Source organism: Talpa europaea (assembly GCF_964194135.1).
Source record: "Talpa europaea genome assembly, chromosome: 16".
Taxonomy (NCBI): Eukaryota; Metazoa; Chordata; class Mammalia; order Eulipotyphla; family Talpidae; genus Talpa; species Talpa europaea.
Genome location: NC_140084.1, coordinates 50,062,128 through 50,088,235, shown reverse-complemented (window position 1 = coordinate 50,088,235; position 26,108 = coordinate 50,062,128). Strand labels below are relative to the sequence as shown.

At 47.5% G+C, this 26,108-nt stretch overlaps 1 protein-coding gene across 1 annotated transcript; it reads left to right on the top strand.

Moving 5' to 3' along the window:
* Window positions 1-1,246: 1,246 nt before the first annotated feature.
* VSTM1 (V-set and transmembrane domain containing 1) lies at window positions 1,247-24,129 on the top strand (the record flags this gene model as incomplete). Its single annotated transcript, XM_084257036.1, has 5 exons — window positions 1,247-1,280; window positions 2,809-2,844; window positions 2,982-3,266; window positions 7,937-8,029; window positions 24,053-24,129. 5 exons carry the CDS (start codon window positions 1,247-1,249, stop codon window positions 24,127-24,129), a joined length of 525 nt encoding a protein of 174 aa, XP_084113162.1.
* Between the last annotated feature and the right edge of the window lie 1,979 nt (window positions 24,130-26,108).

The window sequence follows — 26,108 nt, the reverse complement described above, 5'->3', positions numbered from 1 at the left end:
TATTTATTTATTTATACAAGCACTGGGTACAGTCAGAAGCCGGGAGGGTGAGAGAATTCACCAGAGCCAGAGCGGGGAGCAGAGCAGGCAGAAGGACCGAGGGACACTGCTGAGGGGAGCAGCGGGCGGCAGGAGAGGTCTGCGCGCCATGTGGGACCCTCCTCCGGTGGCCGGGGAGCAGCCGGGGATCGAACCGGCGCTGCAGAGGCCGCGGGCAGCTTCGCAACCCAGCGCTCAACCGCGGCGCCCCCGGGGAGGCCCCGAATTATTTCTTGAGCGCCCACTGTGTGCTGCACGTCTTGCTAGGTTGACGAAGGGGATCTTCCTGTCAGATGTGGGGTTCGAACCCCGCTGTGAAAGGGGAAGGCGCGCTAGGTTAGGGGAAGTTGCAGCAGATGAGGGATGGAGGCGCAGGGAGGATGAAGAGCTTCCTGGGGCTGGAGTTGCAGGTTCTGTTGGAAAGTCTCGGGAGCAGCAGGGCGCAGGTGTGGCCGGGAATGCCCCCGGGTCTAGCCCCTTGGCCAGGAAAAGAAAGAGTTTGAGGGGAAGGAAGGTAGTTTTGTTGGTTGACGCCTGGAAGAGGACAGCAGACTCTAGTGTCTGGGAAGATCCCCCTCCAGGGTGTTTATCCAGAGTTTCAGGGAGTAGAAGGGGGAGAGGCGGGGGTCGGCGTGGCCTTGCCATTCTGTGTGAAGCCGGCGGGCTTTGGCCAGCATCTAGTGGTCGAGATTTTGATGTTATCTTTGTAGCAAAGCTCTTTTCCCTTGGAATGTGAAAAAGCAGGGTTTATTAAGCTTACAGGGAAAAGAAAGGAAATGGTGCAGCCTATCTGGTGGGACAGAGACTCAGAGACTGTTGCTGCATCAGGGGCAAGCAGGGCCTTTGGCCTCAGTTTGAGAAACAGCCTTGGCTTTCAGTTTCTCTCCAACAGAAACTCCAAGTGTAGACACGAGACGCATCTTCAGGATTAAATAAAAAGCAGGACTTGAGATGAGGTAGGATGGAGCTCAGGGCGGGTGGAGCCACTCACCGGACCTGTGGGGAAGATGTTGTCATTGATGGCTTCTGGTTTCCTGAGTCAGTTGTGAGGAGGAAATAGTACACGAGGTGCTGTGGAGGTCAGTGTCAGGACCAAAGCTCACCCATACACCCGGGGCACAGTGGGCAGTGTGAACACCTTGGTGACCATTCTTCCTTGGGACTGCAAACCAGACGAGCAGCTATTGGCCCAGGCAGAAGGGACGCTATGGTCACGGAATTCCTGTCCCTGCTCTGTCTTGGTGAGTGTGCAGGACCGGGACCCACAGACTTGACCGGTGAGAATGGGGTTCGTTAGCATGGGGAAATATGGCAAGTACAGAATAGTGGCTTCTGTGTGCTGGGTCTGTGCTGTCTGTGAGAGTTTTGTGGGTTGTGGTATCTGCCCACATGCCTTTTCACCTGGAGCTCATTCGTATAAGAGGAGGAATCTGAGCTTCTGTTTGCTCGGCTGAGAAATGCAGAGTGGAGGGGCTCACCAGGTCTGTAAGGTCCAAACTCAAGGTCTTGCCGGGAGGGTGGGTCTGCAGCATGGCCCTGGCTACAAACGAAGAACACAGAGAAGAGCTATGCCTGGGGCTGATGGATGAAAAGAAAATGTTCTGCCCAGACCTAAGCCTCATCTTACCGTAACCGTCCTCAACTTGAACATACTGGATCGAATGATCTCAACCCAGAAGGAAGAGCCAGTTATAATGTTGGCTCGGTCTTGCGGGAGCTCAGGACTTTGAGCTTAAAAAGCGCCCAAGTTCCTCCTTCCGGGGAGGGAATGTGGAGGGCACCAGGACTCATGTGCCCAGGTCCTCCTCCTTCTGGGTACTGCCCTACCTGTGGGGGTGATGCTTCTCCCTCAGACACACTGAGCTTCAGAGGCACCTGTTGCTTATCACACCCCACCCCTCGAGATGCTAGAACAAGCTGGGCCGTGAAGAGACCTCGTCCTCCCCGCATCCATTCCCTCTGCCTGCCAGCGAAGTACCACAAACCAGATGACTGAAAACCACAGTCACCTCTTCCCGCACAGCTCTGCAGGATGACAGTCAAGTCCAAAATCAAGGTGTTAGCAGGGTGGGCTCCTTCTGAGGGCTTTGACTCTGCAGTAACATGGGCTTAGAACATTCTGTAAGTCTCGGGTGCACAGGCTTGTGTGAAAACATCTGTGTAGATTCCATTAGCTCACTGCCAAGAAGCTGGTTGCTACCATTGTCATGTCACTGGCCCCTTTCACCCCATTGACCTGCCCACTCTGCCCTTCCCTGCTTGTCACCACTGCTTTGTTCTGGTAGTAGAAGAGTTTGTTTTGTTTCGTTTCAGTCCTTCACTTGTTTTGGTTCTTCCTCTGCCACCTACGAGTGAAATCATACGGTGTCTGTCTTTCTCCAGCTCACTTATTTTCACTAAGCAGCAGCCCTGCTAGGTCCATCCGTGTTGTCAACGGTGGGATGTCACATTTTTGTTTGCTGGCTGAAGTTGAGTACCGGTCCTTGGCATATAAATGCCAGCCATTAGCCGTGCCTCTGTTGTTGGGCACTTGGGGTGTTTCCAACTCTTGGTCATTGTGAATAATCTGCAGATGCCCAGATCTCTCTGGATTACTGCTTTCATGCTAAACATAACTTCTGAGTGACGAATAAGAACAAAAGAAAAAGGGCAAGTGAAATATATGCAAGGAATAGGACAGGTCCTTACCAAATTAGTCATGCGTCCTCTGTCCAATTTATAATCAAAGACAAGTGCATCACTCGTTTCTCATGAGGGTTTCTCTTGCAGGGCTTTGTCTGGGCTATGAAGATGAGAAAAAGGATGGTGAGTTTTCTCCCTCTTCAGCTCTCTCAGTTCTTGCACCCCAAGTTCCATGGCCTTTTCCCTTTAATCCTATGACCTCTGTGAGGTTTTGGTGGTCATCCAGATGAAGAGTCAAATTAGCTCTGAATTCTTTCCAGAGTTGCTTCCTCAGCCCTTCCTCAGCATCTTGCCCAGCTCAGTGGTTGAACGCGGGAGCAACGTGACCCTGGCGTGTCAGTCTCGCTTCCAGAATGTGACATTCGTGCTAGGAAAGTTGCAGGACCCCGAGTACAAGCACGAGCAGAGATCAGCGGGAAACTACACTGAATTTCTCCTCACTCACCTGGAGCCTAAGGATGCTGGGACGTACTTTTGTGCCTACAGGACAATGACCTCCCGTGTGTGGTCAGAGGAGAGCAGGGGCCTACAGCTGGAGGTCACGGGTGAGAAGGCCCTCAGATTGGCCTTGATGCACAAACCCCTTTTCCGGTGATGGGGCCTGACTGGGGAGGGTGGAATCCAGGAAGCAAAAAAGACAAACATGTCACCTTGAGTGTAGGGAAGTGGGGAGATAGAAACTGGGTGCAGGGGTGAGGCTCTCCTCGGGGATTCTGAGTGTGTTTCCATGTGGATGAGGGAGGCCATTTTAGAATAAAGTATTAACAGAATTAGTTTATGTGGGGTCAGTTCAAAATATCAAGGGGTGAATATCACTGAAAAGAGATTGTTTTGGGCCTCCCTGGTGGCACAGGGCTTAAGTCTCAGCAGTATGAAGTGCTCAGCAGCCACTGCAGCATGAATTTGATCCCCCCCACCCCCGGAGAGAGCTGACCCACATGGCGCAGCAGACCTCTCCTGTCTCCCCACTGCTCCCCTCAGCAGTGGATTTCAGTAGATTCACCTGTTCTGCTCCCCACTCTGTCTCTGGTGAATCTTCTCACCCCACCCCCCACACTTCTGGCCTGTACCCCAGTTCTTGTATGCATAAACAAATCTTACAAAAAGAAAAGAGATTGTTACAGTTCTTAAGGCTGTGTCATGCTTGGACCAGCATCTCCCCATTTCTACCTCCCCTCTGCCCCTGACAATGGTGCTCGTTCCTGGGAGAGGGAAGATTGACAAGGACTAGGACTTGAGGGAGAGATTAGCTGTCATTCAGAAATATTTTTGTTATTAAAAATATCATCAACTTCAGGAGTATTAAGAAGAGTCATCTGATGCCTTGGGCCTGGCTTGGGCATGTGAGCATCGAGGGTATGGAAAGGACCTTCTCTTCTTTGTTCCCCAGAGAGGGCATCAGGTCCACGAGCAGGCCATGAGGATTTATGGGTTCCCATATAATCATTGTTCTTTCTTTTCTCGCATCTGTTTTCCAGATGACCGTGAAGGGCATGTTGCGCCCTCAGCAAAAGCAGGTAAGGTCATCAGAGAAGGTGTTTTCCCAGGTATATCCATCGCAGCAGTCGGGCTATAACCTTGGATTCAAGACTTTTAGTGGTTGCTTTCTCTGCAGTAGGGGGCGGGGGAGGGGAGCTGCTGCCTCTTTGGGAAGAATACGACTAAGGCACGTCCAGTTCTGAAAAAACTGACGAGTTAATTAGCACAGCATTGTCTGTCATTCTGCGGAATGAAAAAAATAATGGTGGCGGTTGGTGAACAATGAGGGTGAGTTCGTGTGACTGGTCTGGGACCAGGACCGGTTATTTTGGAAATATTTATGATCAGGACTTGCTGAGACTTTAAAGTTCTCAAAATAGGGGAATATTAAATTCTTTTTCTCTGATTCTATTTTTCCCATGAAAAAATTACTAAGATTTTGTCCTTAGCGATTCTCATAAATCATAGAGCCGCTGGGAGTTTTAGGCTGAAACGGGAGCTTATCTAGACTTTAATAACCAAAGGGATTATGCAAACTGGCATGTAGATAGTCCATCGATATTTCTTTTCATTGTTATTATTATTGTTCTATTACTATTATTAATAATTGTGTTGAAGCACCGTTGGTTTACATTGTTATTAGTATTTTGTAGGTATAGGGTCTCCCCCACACTATAAATGCAGAATATTCTCATTATCCCAGAATGAAATCTCACACCCACTAAACAGTCACTCGCCACTCTCCCGTCTCCCACCAAGTCCTGCAACCTCAAGTCTGCTTTCTCCCTCTATGGTTCTGTCTGTTCCAGAGATTTCCTATAAATGGGTTCTTCCATTACATGGTGATCAGTTTCTTTCACAAAACCTAACGTTTCCAAGGAGCATCTGTCAGTACATCTCCTTTCTTTCCGTGATTGAAAATAATCCCATTGTCTGAATAGACTGAGTTTTGTTTATCTGTTCACTGGCTGCTGGACTGTTGTTTTGTATGTACATTTTGGTTGTTGCAAATAATGGGAGAATGTGTATCTGAGTCTCTGCTTTTCATTTTCTTGGGTATATACCGAGGAATAATGTTGAGAAGTACTGACTTGGAAGCTCTCGGCCTAGAATCTGACTCACTGTGTTGGATCAGGAGATTGTAGCGATGATGACCATTTTCTCACCCAATATTCCACCCACGCCCTCCTCCCTCTAACAGATGCTTTTCCACCCATGAGCCCCTAGATCTAATGTTGATACCTTGGGGTGTCTTCTCAGAGTTGCTGGGACAAACTGTATGTTTGACTTTTTGAGGAACTACCTAATTGCTCTCCAATGTGGTTGTATCATTTAACATCCCACCAGTAATATGCGGGGGTTCCAATAGCTCTCCTTCCTTGCCAACACTTACTATTTTCCTTTTATTCTATTATAGCCATCCCAGTGGATATGTACATAATTCCTTAAAATGCACTTTTTAAGTTCTCATTTTTACCATCACAATCCCAAACAGCTCAGAATATCTTTGAAGCACAGACCTGATGTCTGTAGACGTTTGCCTCAAAGCTTTAGACATTTGCCTCAAAGCTACAAGGAAGGGACCCCATGGTCTAGTGCTGTCCACAGACTGGTGATGGAATTTACCACCTAACTTTGACACCAGGAATCCTTCTGATGCCTGTGATTTCATGTGTGTCCCTGAATCAGGTTGTAGACCACGGCCAGGTTGTAGAACCAGGCTGGCTACAATCTCCTGGTTCCTTCCCACCAGGGTCTTCGGCCCTTTGTCACTTGGCTGGGCAGCGTGTCGATGGTGACAGGAAATTTGAGCAGGATGTGAAGACATGTCAGTGCAAACCCAATTCAGCGCGTTAAAGAAGACAATTTTGCAACCATTTACTTCTCATTTCTAGTGAACTGCTATGTGGAAGGAGCTGCCAGCATGCAAGGGGACACCAAGAAGGGGAAGGCAAGACTCTCATTTCTCTGCTTCTGTGGAGAGCAGTCGGCCATCAGGGATGGTGGCTGTTCCTGTCCTGTTTTCTTGCATCTACATCCACGGGGATGTGCTGCTGAAGTTGTTTGAATTTCGATCCACCAGAAGCCAACTCTTCCATAGTATTAGTGTGGAAGTGACTGAGTTTTAGGAGGCTGGGGAGAAGGAAACTACTGGGAGGAAAAGGTCTGAAATAAGAGTGGGATATTCCAATTCCTCAGAAGGAATTTTTTGCTCAATCCTGCAAAAAGGTACAGGTCTTTGAGAAAGTCACCAACCCAGGAGGCTGGGAACATACCCGGTAGGATGTTCCTGTTCCACACACATTCCAAGACATTTCAGATCCTTCCAGGCAACCCCCCCTCTTCAATAAATAGAAGTAGGTGCTTGAATTGGAAATGGAAGGAAACCACCATCTGGGGTGCATAAGAATGGCATAGGAGACTGGGGACCCTTGGAGAGGGGAGCATCAAGCAGCCTGTTAATGGGAAATGGGTGTGGGTAGAATATTGGGTAAGAAAATAATCATTATCCTTGCAATTTCATTATCCTACACAATGAGTCAGATTCTAGACTAAGAGCTTCAAAGCTAGTAGTTTTGAGCATTACCTATTCTGCAGGTTATATTCTGGATCCCTTCAGCCCCCTTCTTTTTTTCTAGCTTTATTGCAATATAACTGACAGATAAGATGGTAAGACAGTACAAGAGTACAGTGTATTTGGAGATACGTGTAGATGGAAGCCCCCCCCCCCTCTATTGAGCTCATGACCTTGTATTTACCTTTATTTTATTTATTTTGGTGAGAACGCTTGAGATATACTTTAAGCAAATTCCAGTGATACAATGCACTGTTATCAGCTCTATCCACATGCTGAACTTCAGACCTTAGAACACCTTATAACTGAATGTTTATAGCCTTTACCAACCTCTCCCCCAGCCCGTGGCAACCACCCTCTCCCCTCTGTTTCTAGGCTTTTGTTTTAGAGTCTACATCTAAGAGAATTCATGCTCCATTTGACCTTTTCTGACTTACCTCACTAGCTTAGTGCCCTTCAGGTTCATCATGTTGTCACAAATGGCAGGATTTCCTTTTTACGGCCGAGTAATATTCCTTTGTTGCATAGCCATAGAACATGATTCTTGAACTGGGTGGTGAGTTTGGATTTGCCCTCATCCATGACTGGACTTGTCACCTCTGTCCCATCCTTGTTAATTGGATAAACAAATATCTCAACAGTTGACAAGCTCCCTGGGCCAGGTTCAGAAGGTCACCTCTTTAGAATGTCCACACCCAGGGCTGCCCTGTCCAGGAACCAGACTGGTCTATCAGGCTGGACACACCAGGACACACAGCCCATCCTGGTTATGTGGCTTGGTTTCCATGTCTGTGAAACGGGGGAGGGAAACTTATCTCAGGTACTGTTGTGAGGATAAGCCATGACCTTGCATCTAGCCTGCTCACAATGCTGAGAATGGACCCTTGGGAGCTTCCTGCCTGGAGACACTGTTCGGGCCCTCAATTAGTGTGGCCTTTTGTTCCCCCAACCACGCGGGAAAGGAGCTGCTATTAACCTTGCTTTGTATTGGAAAGCTAAAGCTCAGGGAGGGTGAGCTGGTTCCCCGAGAGGCAGCCACAGTTCCAGCTGAGAAGTGGCAGCCGTGAAAGCTGAAGCCACGGTGTCTGGCTTCCCCTGACGCTTGGGCCAGTTCCCTCTGCGTGAACCAGGAACCAAGGTGACCCGCTTCTCTCCCCCCAGACCCCAGAATCACCTTTGTCATCACCTTCAGCTGCCTCTCCATCTGCCTCCTCTTCCTCTCTGTCATCTTCATCTACCGCTGCACACAGGAGGGTGAGTCCAGAGAACATCTTTTAAAAGGTGAGGAATGAAGTAAAGCGAAGAATGTTCACATTCGATAAATTCCTCCCTGTATATTTTTATAGGTTCATCACAAGAGGAATCCACTGAGAGGTAGTATACTTGGCTTATGCCCAGCTTAACTCCCCCTCCATTCTCCAGAAACCCCCTTTGCACAGCGGTGGTTGCTGTGGCCACTCCCACTCCTGTCCCCAGGCCCCACACCCCCGCACCCCAGCTCCGTCTGTAAAGTGACCTCCCTCCTCGCCTCTCCAAAGCCTTGTTGCCTCCCTGAAATCTTCAGATCCTACACTTAGCTTTGGTTCTCTTTTTCCTAGATCCATCTGCTCTGAGTTTCCCGAGCAGGAAATTGCTGGTAAGTGATGGAATCCCCTTCCCCATCACAGGAGAGAAGAGAGAATCACAGGATAGAAAAGGAATCACGAGATAGGAAGAGGAAGGACTCCTGTGTCCGGAGCAGTGGGCTCTCCGCCCAGCTGCATGGATCAGATGATGACATCAGGTCTTGGAGAAGAGAAATCAGCTTTATTTTTTAATTGATTGGCAAGGAAGTAGGAGATCAACTTAAATATCATCCAAACTCAGTGAAGAAAGGCAAGAGTTTACCTAGATTTGGGAGACCAGGGTTGAGGACACAGAGTTAAATTTTGTGGGCTGGAAGCAGATTAGGGGCAAAGACATGTGGACTGGGCTGAAGTTCATTAGCAGGTCTCAGGGCAGTTCCTACATGAAAAAGTAGGAAGAGGCTTTGCTTCAGATAACTGGAGCTTTGGGTTTCTGTTTGCGCGCCCCTGCTGCTGGGTAACGCCCCATTCCTGCTTTCTAAGTCTCCAGTGGCCTTGGTGCCCAGCTCAAGGTCATTTGGTTCTACTTACTCAGGACATGTTAGATCAACTGTAAAGACAAGCCTCAGAGGGAAAATTAGAGAAGGTTTTTTTTCCTTTTTTATACTTTCAGTTCTGAGACTCATTTTCCCTGCAATCTGACAACCAAATTGTTTTTTCTCTCACTCACATGCAGATTTGCCCGAGCTGAAAAGGATATCTGCCTTGGTGAGTTTTCCCCTTAAGAGTTCCCCAAAGCTCACACTGGCTGTGGTGACAGGCTGGACATGTCCACTCCTGGCTTAGCACGTACACAGGAGGCCAGTTTATGACGATTTTACAAATCCTGCTCTTTTTTTTTTTTAAAGATTTATTTATTTATACATCCAAGAGCTGGGGTACAGGCCAGAGATGTGGGGGGTGAGAGGATTCACCAGAAACAGAGTGGGGAACAGAACAGGCAGGCTGACTGAAACACACTGCTGAGGGGAGCAGCGGGCGAGACAGGAGAGGTCTGCTGCGCCATGTGGGTTTCTCTCTGGCCGGCTGGGGATTGAACTCGTGCTGCAGAGGCTGCGTTTTTGCTTCATAGTGTGGTGCTTAACCCCTTGCACCTCCAGGGAGGCCCTAAAAATACTGCTTTGACTGAACTTGTGAAAAGGCAAAATAGAATGGTGGCGACCATGAGCTTGGGGAGGGTGGAGCAGGGAGCCTAGGGAGGTGTTGTTTAAGGGTGCAGATTTATAAATTCGAGATAAATTAATCCTGGAGCTCTAATGCACAGCATAGTGATCATAGTCAACCGGACTATATTATAAACCTCAAAGTTACTAAGAGGCTAGGTCTTAATCTCTCTGGCCACAAAAAAAGAAATGATAATGATGTGACAGGATGGAGGTGTTAGCCAAGGCCCCAGTGGTAATCATACTGCGATAAAATCACACATCACTGAATGGCAGAGACATGTTGTGAGAAATGTGTCATTTTGGCCACTTCCTCGTCATACCGTGTATTTACATAAACCTTGTTGGAGCAGCCGGCCCAAGAATAGCCAGGCTGTAACGTAATCCGGGAGGATTTTGAGACTAGAAATCATGATTCATCCACCACCAAAGGGCAGTTTTGAGCTTTGTTCCTCCAGGATCAGGACATGCGGTAGCTTTAAAGGATCAGGCAAGGAGAAGGTGCGGTGTTAGGTCATTTGCAGTGAAACTTTTTGGATTAGTTCTCAAGTCCATTTTCCTGTCTATGTTTGGTGGACAAAGTCTTCGGACAGAAGGCTGCAGCTCAGGGTTGGCTGTGATAGTCAGCAGGTGTCTCCTCGCCAGTTGCTGCCTCAGTTTACCCAGAAGTCTCCATACAACAGTTAGAGATGCAAGGCACCTGTTTGACTGAAAGCAGTCCTCTAACACCTAGGTGGTATAGGCAGTCCACCTTTGATCAAAGCAACCTTGTACATTGCATGAGTGTGATAAGTGGAACAAATCACCACATTCTACAACTTAAACTTACACTGTCTTATCAGTCAACTGTATTTCAATAAAACAAAAATCTCACGTGCTCTGAATTCCAGTGTAGCTGGGTTCCGGCCCCCAAAGTCTACTATCATTGCAACAAGTCATGAAATCCCTGTAATTTAGACCCTACATGTCCTCCCATATCTAATAGAGTTGAAATTCTCATTTCAAAGAAATGTGTGACTCCAGCAATGTCATAGCATAGAGGGTCTATTGGAGTTTCTGGCATATTTTAAATATAGATGGAGAGCACTGGAGTATCCATTATCAAATGTTGGGGTTTTTAAATCTTTTTCTTAAAGATTTATTTATTTATGCATACAAGAGCTGGGGTGCAGGCCAGAGGCGTGGAGGAGGGGGTGAGAGGATTCACCAGAGGCAGAGTGGGGACAGAACAGGTAGATCTACTGAAACACACTGCTGAGGGGAACAGTGGGGAGACAGGAGTGGTCTGCTGCGCCATGTGGGTAGCTCCCTGGCCGGGGATCAAACTCATGCTGCAGCGGCTGTATATAGCTTCATAATGCTGAGACTTAGCCCCTTGCACCACCAAGGAGTCCCCTCCATTACCAAATGTTAATCAATTTGCATCATCAGTGGCAGCTGTCCTGGAATGGCATCACCCATGAAGATGGAAATATCCTGTGGCCACAATGTCTGCTATGACAGCCACACGTGGCCACTGCACATTCGAAATGCTTCTGGTGTGACCTGAATTTTAAATTTCACTCTAACTCATTTCCATTTGAACAGCCACATGGCAGTTGTGTCTGGCTATCATAGTGGACAGTTTGTGTGACTGTCATAGAGGGCACTTATACAAACCTTCATGGTATAACCTCCTACACACTGTTCACCTGAGAAGTACCTAGTCTACAATATAATCATTTATAATCACAATTGTCCGTTTACATCGATGTCCTTCCTCCCGAGGATGAAGACACCCAGGAAGTGACCTGTGCCCATCAAAACACCATGGCACCATTGGGGGCAGCTTCTGATCCACCAGGCTCTTGTGAATGTGCAACACTGAAGGTGTAAGAAGTGGGTAGCAGAGCCCTCGGGGAAGGGCTTCCTCCCTAGGGCGGAGAATACAGAGTGAGATGGCTGGGAGAGTGGAGGTGTAAAGATATAGTTGGCTCCATGTCCTTTGTTCATACTATAAGTCAAAAAAACTAAGTTTCTCTCTTCCTGCTTCCATAAATCTCAAAAATCACTAGATGGGTTTTCCCAAAACTTGGAGCATGACTTTAGTATGGTTGGATGTGAAAGATAGGCTGAGGATGTATTTTATATATGGAGTTGACCTTTGAATCATCAGTAAAACTGGGGGGGAAAGAATGGCCATTGGCTTTCTTGAGCCCACACTATCCCTTGTCCCTCAGGACCCACTCAGGAGCTCCTGGAGACTCTTCAGAAAGAGATCTCAATCTTCAAAACACTGGAATATTGGACTGACGAAAATCTGACATATTCCCAGTGTTTCAGCAAGAACGTTATTCATTCAAGGCTCACGTATGCTAATATATCCCTGTCTTGTTGTTAGATGAGATTTACTTGTATGGATTTCAAGGTGGAATTAAATGTATTATTCTGAAAAAGATCTTCAAGATGGAAACTGAAGAGCGTAAGACACCAAGCCCGGGGTCCCCTGCAGGAAGTCCAGGTCCACCTGCACCAGCTGCCCACCCCTGGGGTGACCACACTCATGTCCTGGCTTCCACAAGAAGCACCCAGTGGTGGTGCATCTGAAGGGGCATCACCTGCAGTCCTTGGTTGACGGTTGACAAAGTCGCGCCTTAGCGTAGCAGGACAAAGAGGAATATCTGTCTGTTCCTTTTGGCCCCAAAGTCATTCTCTTTAAAACTCGGGAACTCTTGGCAGCCATCTGTTTCACCATGTGGAAGAAGCAGGCCTTTAATGAGAAACATAAAGATGACTCAGAGAGCATCCGGCAAACCAGACTGAGCCTGAATGCCTCCAGCTTTTGTTTTCTCGGCAGTAATTGCTTCAGCATCCTTTTCCTCCTCGAAGCTTTCTGGTTCAGTCCTTCTCAAAAACTTCCGAGCCGCAAGCCAGAAACAAAACACGCATGCACAAAACCCCCCAAAAGTTCTTTGAGTCTAATGAGCCTGAGAAGGAATTTTCTTTTGATCAAAGAGTCTTGACAACTTATATGAAACTCGATCACCCCAGTGGAGACCATGTATGGCCATCCTCTCTGGTGTTCTTCCTCTGATATTTTTATTTTATGCTTTTATTGAAGTACCGTTGCATTATCATCTTTTAATTACCTAATAAATTTAACACAGTGATTCTTGACCATTCATTTTTTAAATTCACACATCCTATAGCAAGTGTAGTCCAGTTTTGTTTTCTTAATTTTCTTAATTATCTTCCTGTGGGGAGGAAAGTGAAGGATTGTGGAGAGAGGAAGCTCTTGTTTTCAGAGAGTGTTAGATACACTTCCCCATGTGAACGCGGGGGAATTTCTTCAAATCTCCAGGCCTCCTTTTCCTCGTAGTAGAGAGAGAGGGTTGTTGGAAGAATGCGACTACCCATCCCAGCCTTCTTGGGATGGGGTTTTTCTAGGATGTGAGGATGAAGAGCCTCACGGAACGTGGAAATTACAGGACAAAAACTGAGAACGTCCTGGGTAACTCCGTGTTTTGCAATCATCCCCGGCCGGGTGGGTTCACTGCTGGTTCTAGCAATTTGAAGGAGAATTTTGGAGACTTTGGCATCATTTCCCCAGGTTTTAATGGTGAGCAGGGGAAGCAAGCCAGCAGGCAGACAGCAACTTGAGCCCCCTGTGAATCTCTCTACGCTCTTCTCCAGGCTTTCTCTGGCATTCTCTCGTGGTTCCTTCCTCCCCTAGCCATCACTCGCCCTCTTGTAGCCGCTCCACCACGGACGTCTCTGAATATACTGCCCTTATATCCCTGACCTCTAGGCTCAGGGGTGCATGCTTACACATGAGCACACACCCTGCTCAGGTGTCCCCCACATGTCCACATCCACGCGCCCTCTACGTTAACAAGACCAAGGCCGCAGGTGATAGCCAAGAGGCCAGTGGTGTGAGAGCCTGACCAACTTCATTGACCCCACAGTCCGCATGTGTTGGGTGCCCTAGCGGTCAACACATAACTGAAGCATATAGACTTGATCAACACATTGATTCAGAAAGCAGCTTTCTTCTTTTCCCCCATTACCCTATCACCCCCACCTCTTAGGCCTAATCTCCCCTGTGCCCTTAGGAGGTGAGGGAGACAAGACCTCTACAGTCATCTTCGGTCATAAAAACTTGCAATTAGTAGTTGTTTTTTCATCACATGCAAGGCAACAGTTTCAGTTTGGTCATAAAAATGCTGTTGGCAGGTTGCCTGGGGCTGCAGCAGGCAAGGTCAGCTTTTTCTTTATTTCACCCCCTGGAGCTTCTACTCCTCCCACCCCCTCTCTCAGGGCTGCAGTTTTCTCACCTGCAGTTCTCTAATGCTTGTAAGCACATCTCCTCTCCACGGTGGCCTGAGGACAACATGTTCAATTTTGGGGGATCCCTCAAGATATTTCTAGCATCTCTTTGCAGAGCTCACCTCCCACCTCCAGGTGGCGCTGATGGAAAGGCTATGATTTTCCATTTTTCTGCCTCCCTCCCTCCCTTGCCACCCTCCACTCTGTCCTTGAATATCTTCAGAGCTAGTGGCCTCAATCTTGAGGCCTGGGGATGCTTTAAACATGAACCACACACCCCATCCCTCCCTGGATCTCATCCCACACCCCATGTATTGCCCCCTTGGCTTGCAGTGAGAAGCAACCACTCTTACCTGGAGAGAGGGGACCATCACACACAGAGACAACACTGCTTTTCTAATGTCCACTCAGGTGGACCAGGGGTGAGGAGTTGGGCTTCCTGTATCTTCTGATGAAATCATACAGGGAGGATCGTTTTGGAATCCGGCCTCACCGGCACCTGCAGTCTTGGGCTTGAGAGGAAACTGAGATTCCAGTGGCTCTCCTTCAACGTTCGGTGACCGATGTGTGCAAAACTCGTGGGACTTGCCCACACGAGCAGGTTTTGAAGAAAAATGGGTGATAAGAGTTCATTTCCATTAAAATCTAACCACCAATCAACTAACAAGCTAACAATCAACCCCAAAATGTATGATGACACGTTCACAAGGGTTGGAAACTTGGGTCATTTCAGTTCTAAGTGTGTGGCTGGACACCTGTGTGAAGTATCGTGTGTGATTAAGTGTGCCACGGATGGCAACGGACAGGTGCTGGGGTGAAAGACTGCAGGCTGGTCATCTATGAAATGTCACCTTATTTTGTTTTTTTCATGGCAGTTGGTTCATTGCCTTGGGACAAGGCTTGGGAACAGCTGGGTCTTTTCTGTACCATTTTATTGGTTGAACCACAGTTAAAGAAGGCTCCTTTTCCGAGGGGAACAGAAAGTGGCCGGTTAGAGCTAGGGATTTGCAGAGAGAGCTGTTGGTCTGCTGCAAACTGTTTCCTCCCCACCTCTAGGAAACACTGCCTCTAACTCACAGCTATGAGAAAGCTTCAACTGAAACCCCCTGATCTGGGGAAAAACACATGCACCCCAAAACATGAAGAATGACAGTTTTATTATTGTAACTACTTTACTTGAATCATTTTTAATCAGAGTAATTTTGGTTTACACCACTGTATATGATTTGGGGGTAGGGGTTCCTGAGCTAAGGAATGAGAGACTTAGGGCATCAAGGAAAGAGAAGGGCATGACTTCATAGGACCAAGACTGCCTCTAGATACTTGCCTACCTTATGATAGGTTTCTCTGAAAAACATTAGTTTCTAGAGATGACCCTGAATCTGGCTAATCTTCATTTTTTTAAGGTGATGATTTCTCCTGAGGCCTTAGCTCCACATGCCAAGGTGGCCATAGTGGGGAAAACCTGCTCTGGACTTCTTGGAAAAATTGAACATTTTGGAGGAGGAAGACCGAGCAACGATACAAGTAGGTGATACAATATGACATAATGGGAGTGTGGAGTGTGGGCCTTTCCTTAAGAAGGGGAGTCAAGAAAGGCCTTGAAGCTAAAGTGTTTTAAAAAATAAATAAACAAAGTATTTAGGCTGAGAATTAAAGATGGTGATGCCTCCAGCCATGAACAGTGTAAGAGGAATGACATTTCAGGCAGAAGTTCTAGCCAGTGCAAAGGGCCTGACGCAGGATAGAGAGAAAAAAATCACTCAGCATGTTCTAATTCTAAGAACTGACATGAGTCCAGTGTGACCACAGTCAAGCAGGCTGATCCGAAAGAGGCACTACAAGAGTGGCACTCAGCAAAGTTATGCAGAACTTTGTAAGCCTTCATAAGAAGCTTCTGGGCCTTGACTGAGCTCAACTCAGAACAATGCATGGGTGCATGCTGGGATGACTGTTCTGTACATCTCGGAAGTCTTGCCCTTCACTTTTTATGAAGGAGTGATATCCAGCCAGAGTCCCCTCAGCTGACTTCTCTTTATTTCATAGCTGCCCTAACTGTCCATTGTCCATCCCAAGATTTAATTTTTACACCCATCATATAAAATTGACCATTTAAACCACTTTATTTTTTAAGAGAATAGTATTTTTTAAAGATTTATTATTTTTATTTATTTATGCATATAAGAGCTGGGGTGTAAGCCAGAGATGCAGGGGGAAGTGGGTAAGAGGACTCACCAGAGACAGAGTGGGGAGCAGAACAGGCGGATCTACTGAAATCCACTGCTGAGGGGAGCAGCAGGCGAGACAGGAGAGGTCTGCTGTGCCCTGTAGGGACTGATCTCATCATGCTGCAGTGGCTGCAGTATAGCTTCCTAGTGCTGAGACTTAACCCCTTATGCTACCGAGGAGGCCCCCCTACTTAACCACTTTAAAACCCACAATTCAGTGGCACTAGATGCACACACACAGTGTTCACCACTATCAAGCCCCAGAAGTTTCTCATCACCCCAAAAGGAGGACCCATTAAGCAATCACTCCCATGTCCCTCTGCCCCAGCCCCTGGCAACCACAACTTTACTTTCTTGTCTCTACAGATTTACCTATTCCGGGTGTTTCACATAAATGAAATAATATAACATGTGCTTTTTGGGATCTGGCTTCTCTCACTGAGCATATTTTTAAGGTTCATTGTTGCTGTAATATGTACTAGTACTTTGTTCCTTTTCATGACTGAATATTCCACTGCAGGAATCAACCCCGATTTAAAGGGGAGATAGAATTTAAAGGGGAGATAGAATTACAGTTGTATCTGGCTTTGATGAATCATTCAACCACCAAAGCTGGATTCTTTCTGCCGGGACATACGGGACTTATCAGCAAGAAGAGGGAATGGCTGCTCTGTAGGGGCAGTATAACTGGCTGACATTAAGCTTTTGATAGTTGTGGTGTCCATTTTGAAGTCATCCATGTCCAATAAGCATGTCACCCAGGGTAATACAGCTGCAAGCAGAACAACTGAATCAGGAACCTGGCTGCCACCATTAAAGAAGTTCCCCTTTTTTGAAAGCCTTGGGTGGCTTAGATAACTGGCCGCATGGGTGAACCCACTTCCCGTTTCCCATGGCCTAATTCCCACTCTATGCTTTAAAAACACCAATAAAGAGTGAATGCCTAGACACTGATAGGCCACACTCGGTCTCTCTCTCGCTCTCTGGCTCTTGCTCTCTGGCTCCACTATGTGGGACATGTTGCATGCATTCAAGACCTGTGAGTCATAACTCTTGTTCCTCCAAGTTCCAGGATTTTTTTTTTCCTGAAGGACATCCTTCAATCATAATAAGAACCACAAGGGCCAGTTCAGCCACAGCACTGGCCCCAGTCGTGCAAGGGGAGAGTCTGTGGTGCCACAGTGAGTGCCTCAGACATTCCTATCAATCGGCTGGGAGGACACAAGACTAAGGAGTAAGGGCAGGGATTCGGGCTCTGGCAAATGTCCAGAATCATTAGCTTTCAGGAGCAGGTAGGAAACTGGCTGGCTCTTGTACAACCTCACTCTTGCAAGGTCCACGGAGGTTCTCTTTTCCCTGGGACCAAGCATTACATCTGCAGATGTCATGGCAACTCAAGGTCACAGGACACCAAAAGCACTGGGCAAGGCAAGGTGAGGCCTGGAGGAGACGCTGGAGGTTTCTAAAGATCAGAATCTCCAGTCGGAGTTTGCGTTCTTGCCAGGTTTCACAAATGCAGGGGACGATGTGTGCTGGAGACAGACAGAAGCTCTGGACAACCTTGATGTGTGCTTCTGGCCATTCTGAGCTCGGTGGCCTTGGCCAACTCCCTTGAACTCTCTGTGCCTTGGTTTTTCTCATTTGTTAAATGGAATAACAGTAGGAGCCTCTCATAGGTTTGTGGGATTTCATGTTCCAACCACGGTAAACACTTAGCGAGGGTTGGGGGCTACTCTTTTCAGTGGTAATAGTAGAAGGAGAAGGAGCAAGAAGAAGAGGGGAAAGGAGGAAGCAAAAAAGGTGGAGGGAAGGAGGAGACGGAAAGGTAGAGGAGCTGAAAAGCAAAGGGAAGGAGAGAGGGGCAGGGAGAGGTGGGGGTTGTCTCCAGAGGCATTAAGGAGCAGGACCCAGAAATGCTTCGGCATCTGCCAATCAGGATGGTCCTTGTCCGCTCCTGTTTTGCCTCCCAGACACAACTGGGAATGACCCGGGACCTGCTCCCGTCTGCACTGACACCTCTGTTGCAAGGCAATCTTCTCTTACATCCTGGTGCCCGGCCCTGATGGAACACTGGGCCTCTGTCCAACCCTGGCTGAAGCCAAAGCGCGGTGTCTGCCAGGTCCCTCAGAGGACAGGTTGAGGAAAGAGAGGTTAAATGAAAGATTATACAATTAAAAGAGCTACAGCTTGCATACTAACATGCGGCACCGTACCTCACCAGCACCATAGCTAACACTTATTGAGCACTTACTGTATGAGAAGCCTTCTACTAAAAACCTTTAGAAGGGAACTAGAGGCCCATCAAGGCTCTGTGGCTCTCAGGAGGCCTATTACCATTGCTTGAAGAAGGCAAATTGTTTGGGGTTGACAGCAGTAGGGCCTCAAAGGCTAGGAGAAGCGTCTGTCCTTGCCCCAGTCCTTACCCTTCCCTCATAGAAGAAAAGATTAGCACATCTTAAGCTTCCTCCCTTTTGCCAATCAAATAAGTTCTCACTTGCTCTCTTCTATGACCTAGAGGAAGGTAATTAGGGGAGAGGGGTGATCACCAGTTCTAGCTTTATCAGTTAGTATGTTCTCTCTGGGAATCTCGTCCATACTCTCAGAGTAAGGATGAGGTCATCCCCTCCTTGTCTGTCATGTGAAGTCTCCCCCTCTCTGTCCTTGATGCCCCAAGTCCCAAAACACGGGATAAATATTCCTGGTCCTGTCTGTTACTCTTTAGGACTTACAGCCATGTGAATTCTCCATTTGTATGTTATTAAATTCATCATATTTCCTTTGCTAACCTTTCTGATGCTGTTTTGATGACTCATCTAGACCTAGAAAAACCGAAGGGGGTCCAGGGTGATTTATTTCGGGTCCCAACAGAATAGTACACAGCTATAAAAGAAATAAAGATGAAATCCTGCCATTTGCAACACCATGGATAGACCTAGCGGGGTTTTATACACTCTATTGTATATGTGATGTATTTCACTTTTTAAAAATAAAATTTGCTTAGATGAGGGCAAAGTGTGAACAAGTAAACCTCAGGAAGGGGTCTATACATCTTTGTGCATTATTTTGATTCTTGTAACTTGGAAATTGTGTTCAAAGAAATTTAAAATGTGTACAAAAAGGACAGAAGGGCGGCCTCCCTGGTGGCACAAGGGGTTAAGCACCGCACTATGAAGTGATCCACAGCCTCTGCAGCACGAGTTCGATCCCTGGCCGGCCAGGGAGAAACCCACATGGTGCAGCAGACCTCTCCTGTCTTGCCCGCTGCTCCCCTCAGCAGTGTATTTCAGTCAGTCTGCCTCTTCTGTTCCCCACTCTCTCTGGTGAATCCTCTCACCCCGCACATCTCTGGCCTGTACCCCAGCTCTTGTATGCATAAATAAATAAATATATATTTTTTTTAAAAAAGGACAGAAGGGCTATAGATTTAAGGAGTTTCTATCTCCATTTACACTTCAAAAACTGTAAGGTGAGACGTAAGCTAACCTTGATCAGTTATTCCACAGTGTGAGTAACCAGTTGTTTGTCAGTGAGGGGTTCCCTTTTCCCACCTCTGAGAAGTCCATGAACACCCCAGGTGGCAAAGAGGGTGCAGGGGGAAGACCCCACTGGACAAATAGCCTCCCCCCAAGGCAGATATCTCTTAGGGCCTCCCAGAGCGGGCTGGGCTCAAAGGCAAATAGAGAAAAGTGTTGAGGATCCTTTTCCTAGTACTTATCCCAGCTTATAATTACACATTCATTAGTATGATGATGTGATTAATATCTGTTTCCAACACCAGACTGTCAGCTCATCGGGGGTCCCTTTTACTCTCTACTGTATGCCAGGTCCAGAGTGGCACTCGAGAAATAATAACGGCAAGATGGATGGAGTTATGACCGCGCGCCAGACAGTCTTCGGGGAGCTTTGCAGGGGATTATTAGCGCATTTACTCCTCACCGAGATTCTGGGAGGTCAGTACTACGACCAGCTCCCCTAAGGAATGAAGGCGGGAGAAGCAGTTTAAGCAAATCTTCCCAGCTGTAAGGGGTGGAGCAGGGGCCCACGCTGCACGACCAGAGCCCCCTTTCTGGAGCACCTGGACACTTGCTCGCTGGTGTGATGAAGATGTCTATGCACATTCCAGCCCTCCCCCTACCCCCACGCTCAGCCAAGTTCAGTACATAAAGGATTGAGCGCACATCCCGCCAGTGCACACCGCTGCATCTGGACAGGGTGCAAACCATCTCCTTCCAAACCTGGGGCAACTTTTTTTTTATGCTTTTTTTTAAAGATTTATTTATCTTTATACAAAAACTGAGGTACAGGCCAGAGGTGCAGGAGGGTGAGAGGATTCACCAGAGACAGAGCGAGGAGAGTAAGTGCAGGGACCGAAAGTACTGCTGAGGGGAGCAGCGGGCGAGACAGAGAGGTCTGCCACACCATGTGGGTATCTCCCTGGCCGGCCGGGAATCGAACCCGTGCTGCAGAGGCTGCAGAGGCTGCAGACAGCCTCACAGCGCTGCGCTCAACCCCCTGCGCCACCAGGGAGGCCTTTTTTTTATACATCTTACAATGTTGATGTAATATAACATGTTCTAAAAATACTATGTTCCATATTGTAATATAAGTGTTATAATATTTACACAATATAATGTTACAGTATGTATTTTGTTACAAATATGAAATACTATGAATGCTCTAATATTATATATTAATGTAATATTTTATATAGATGACAATAATATCTACTGATATGCTATGCTGATTATATTACATAATGTCATATGCTGGTATATCATATAATATGATCTGTATAATATTATTTTTTTAAGATTTATTTATGCATATAAGAACTGGGGTGTACGCCAGAGGTACAGGGGGAGAGGTAAGAGGTTTCACCAGAGAGAGTGGGGAGCAGAACAGGCAGGCTGACTGAAATACACTGCTGAGGGGAGCAGTGGGGAGATAGGAGAGGTCTGCTGTGCCATGTGGGTCAGCTCCCTGGGCAGCCAGGGATAACACTCGGTGATGCAGTGACTGGCAACAGCTTGATAGCGCTGTGTTTTTAACCCCTGTGCCACCAGAGAGGCCCTTGTTCTGTATAATATTCTATGCTTTATTTATAATTTATAATATAAAAGACATTTAAGAGAATGGAGCGGAATATTAAAACATTTACATTCATAAGCCAATGTTTGTATCCTGTATTTTTAATAGTTCTAAATATTTAAGAGGTTCTGGCCTTCTGAGAGGTAACAGGTCAGCTTCAGCACACTGTTACCTAATTGAAGATTTGTACTATATGTGATTTTTGTAGTTCAAATACCATTAACTCCATTTTAGGCTGGCCCATTTAAGAAATCTCCATTCAGGGGACCTCCCCTGTGGCGCAGCGGTTGAGCGAGCGCTGGGCTGCAAGGCTGTCCGTGCCAGTTGGATCCCCAGCCACTGGCAAGGGTCCCACAAGGCGCGCAGACCTCTCCTGCTGCTTCTGACTGTACCCAGTGCTTGTATAAATAATTAAATAAATCTTTAAAAAAAAAAAAAAGAAATCTCCATTCAGAGAAGTCTACTTTACTGTATTTCTCAGATTGCAATGCTCATCCAAGTTCTGTTTGTTAAAACGGGTCACTATAGGGCCTCCCTGGTGGCGCAGCGGTTGAGCACTGGGTTGCGAAGCTGCCTGCAGCCTCTGCAGCACCGGTTCGATCCCCGGCTGCTCCCTGGCCACCAGAGGAGGGTCCCACATGGCGCGCAGACCTCTCCTGCCGCCCGCTGCTCCCCTCAGCAGTGTACTTCGTCAGTCTGCCTGTTCTGCTCTTCGCTCTGGCTCTGGTGAATTCTCTCACCCTCCCATGCTTCTGACTGTACCCAGTGCTGGTATATATATATAAATAAATAAATAAATCTTTAAAAAAAAAAAAACGGGTCACTATAGCAGAACTTGAAAAGGTAAATATATTTGATGTCTATTTCACAAAGATAATAAATATAAAAATGTATAAATGATAAGACATAAGAAAATAAACTTTTTAAAAAATGAGAGCCAGGAAAAAAAAAAAAAGAAACACCCTACTCTATTTTAGTCTGTAACTGGAAGCCAAGATGACTCGAAGGAATGTGGAAAGTGAATGTGGAAATGTGCTGGGTCAGGGATCCCAAGCCTGATGCTGCTGCCCACAACTTTTGAGGCCTGACGGGAGCCCCCTACCCTGGTGAGCTTTTGTCTCATGGGGCTGATTTCACAAGCCTGTCTGTGGCAGAGTTGAGCCTTGCAAAACTGAAATGATTTTTCCATCTGGCCGATCTCTGTAAAAGATTTGCCAATAAAATAAATAGTCTAAACTGAAAGTAAACATTCGAAAGTAAACATTAAACCAGATGTAAAACTTTTAGCCTTAGTTTGAGAAGATATCGAGGTCCCTGGGGATACCCTCTTATCAGAACTTACCCTAAATTTATCGTAGTCTGTGGGATTATTTGGTTCACACTTTTTTTTAAAGATTTATTTTTTTATTTATACAATAGCTGGGTACAGGCCAGAGGTTTGGGAGGGTGAGAGGATTCACCAGAGACAGAGTGGGGAGCAGAACAGGCAGACAGACCGACCGAAAGCAAAGCTGAGGGGAGGATCAGGGAGACAGGCGAGGTCTGCCGCACCATGTGAGTATCTCCCTGGCCAGCCAGGAATTGAACCCGCGCTGCAGAGGCTGCGGACAGCTTCACAGTGCTGCGCTCAACCCACTGTGCCACTGGGAGGCCCTCACACTTGTTTTTAAAACGACCATAAATTTCTTGGGTTCACCATTGTCTGTGTCTCGTTAACAACACATTGCAAGCACATTGGTGTATTACAGGTGCTTAATAAAGACTTGGAGGATGAAAAATAAAATTGTTACCTTTAATACATCAAAAGTCATCCTGGCCCCAACCCACGAGAGAGTATTAGCATCCATGAGAAATTACAAGAACGAGGTGCCTCTGCCAGGTCCTGGAACAGGGCTCCTGAAACAGGAGGGAATATTCTGTATAACATTTGGTCTTTGACCCCAGTTCCTGGCAGCCAGCTCCTAAGTCCCTTCTAATTTCCCAAGTGATAAGAGCACTAGGACCATCTTATGTTTTGATATTTGGCCTCTGACCCACTCCTTGACACAGAGTTCCTCAGTTCCCCGGACTCTTCTGGACATAGGAACATACTTTATTCTTTTCTTGGACTTTTTTTTAATTAAGCCAACAGTTTACGGCCCCATATATGATTTAGGGGTACAGGTTCACACCTCTTCCATGGATGCCATCACTCCACACCCACCAAGCACGCCTTTGTTCTGATGAGACCCTCCCATTAGACTCGTGGATGACATTGGTCATCAGAAACACAGACCAGCACACCAGGAGGTGCAGAGGGAAGAGAAGCACCTCTCATCTGGGGTACGTTGCCCCGTGCATCGCTTCCATCTGCTTGTGCATCTATTTCCTTTATCCTATCCTTTTATAATAAACTGGTGAAGGATGGGGGCCTCTCTGGTGGCGCAGCGATTAAAGACAGCACTATGAAGCTATCCCTAGCCACTGCAGCACGAGTTCGATCCCGACCAGAGAACTGCCCCACATGGCAGCAACACAGCAGACCTCTCCTGTCTCCCCACTGCTCCCCTCAGCAGTGTATTTCAGTAGATCTGCTTGTTCTGCTCCCCACTCTCTCTGGAGAATCCTCTCATCCCCCCAACCTCTGGCTTACACCCCAGTCGTTGTATGCATAAATAAATAAATCTTTAAATAAATAAACTGGTGAAGGACAGGCCCCCCGCAGGATGTCCAGCACAGGCCTTCCCGAGACCCGTCACTTCAGCGTGTGGACTATTTCAAGCTGAGGTCAGGCGAGGTCCTGTAGGCTTAAGCGTAGCCCTTACCACGCCCTTCACTTCCCAGAAGAATGAGCATTGGGGATCTGAGCCGGCTTACGGTTTTCTCTAGCTCCAGATTTCCCAGCAGAGAAGGCTGTGTACGTGACAGGCAAACCTGTCATGGAGCATCTGACCCTTCACCGCTGAGGCCTCCTTGTCTCACCTTGAAGCCCTGAGTCTCCATCCCATTCCTCAGCACAGGGTAAACACACTCGTTTTGTCCCATTTACCTTTTGAGTCTATAGCTGTCTGGACTCTCCAGAAGAATGTAATGAAATTTGGTCTGTTCTCCTGCTTCTCTGTCTGGTGTTAACTTGATTGCTCGACCAGTCCAAGAACCCAGAAGGGCGGGGGAGATTTCCTCTTGAGCCTGACGCTAGTAAATAGTAAGGAAACAGGTTTCCTGAGTTCTGTGGATTGCTCCAGCAAATGTATCCAGCCCGGGGGAGGGGCGGTCCTTGGAAACTGACCTGTGGCTGGTTGGTGGGAAGCACAGGTGAAGGTCCAGGCTCCCAAAGTGAGCTTGGTCTTAGGAGCAGGACCCCTTAACCCTGGGACCTCACACCATCTCCAGGTGGACGAGTCAGAATTGAGCTCTCTGGTAGCTCTCTGGGAATATCTTGCTCCTGTGGGGAAGCCTCCACACCCACCCACGTGGAAGCTGGCCTCAGGACTCTGCTCACTCCCATCTTGGCATTTATCACCTGGGGTCACTGACTTGTTTTTCTTTCTTTTTTAAAAATATTTATTTATTTATGCACACAAGAGCTGGGGGGTAGGCCAGAGATGTGGGGGGCGGGGGTGTGAGAGGTTTCACCAGTGACGGAGTGGGGAGCAGAACAGGCAGGCTAACCGAAATACACTGTCGAGGGGAGCAGTGGGGAGACAGGAGAGGTCTGCTGCGCCATGTGGGTAGCTTCCTGGCCGGGGATCAAACTCATGCTGCAGTGGCTGCGAATAGCTTCATAGTGCTGAGACTTAACTCCTAGCGCCACCAGGGAGGCCCCACTGACTTGCTTTTCTCTCTGCCAAGACAAGTTAGTGCCCAGTGGACCATAAATGAAAGCAAAATGAACAAAGAAATAAGTGTCTTAGGATGTTCTGAAGGCTACAGGAGAAATCAAACCCAGGCTTATTTTTTTAATTTCTGGGGTTTGTTTAAGTAAGCTTTTTATTCAGAATAACAGCTCTACAGAAAAGTTGCAAAAATACAGAGTTGTGTCACAGGCCCCACTCACTCTCTTGGGTTCCCCCCAAGAGACTCAGCTCACATTGCCATGGTACATAGGTTAATTATCAGAACGCTGATGTTGTACTTACTACTCACTGCACACAAGAATTTACTCAGATGGCACCCATTTTTCTGCCAGTCTCCCAAGGAGTGAGGTGCCCTTTTTCCTGAGGAAACTGAGCGTCTGGTACAAAGTCTTCATTCACCCACAGCTGTGAGGACTGTCGTTCCAGCTTCTACCTACATTCTGTTCATGGTGATAAACACATTCAGGACGGTGATAGAAGCCTATGGCTCTCCTAGCTTCTGAGTCCTCCTCGGAATTTCCTTTCATGTCCATGTTCCTACCAACAGTCTCTTGGAGGTAAACTAGACTTTTCAGTAACGCTCTTCAAAAAACTCCCAGCCTGTAGCTCTTTGCAGGCTCCAAAGTGACTCCCCCAATGCTAGGTGTTTGTTACAGCAGCACTCCACATCCAGGGACAAAGTCTGTACAAGCGTCCTGGGCAGCCACAACAAAGCACCACAGATGGGTTTTGTCCTCAGCTCTGGAGGCTGGACTCCGTGGTCAAGGTGTCACTGGGAGGGTTCCTTCTGAGGCCGGGAGGGACATCTTGTCCAGGCCTCCGCCTCGCTGTGGCTGCCAATTTCCCCTTCTTACAAGGACACCTGTTCTTTTGGGTTAGGAGCCACCGATGACCTCACTTGATTGCTCCCCTAAAGACACGGTCTCTGGAAGCAGTCATCCTCAAAGGGTTAGCCCTTCTGCACATACTTCCCGGAGGGAGACAACCAGCCAGTGACCTGTGTGTGCTCTGAGCGGAGGCTCCCCTCCCTGGACACACCCCTTGGGGGGCTGACACGTATGGTGCCACGTGGGTTTCTGGGGAGCACC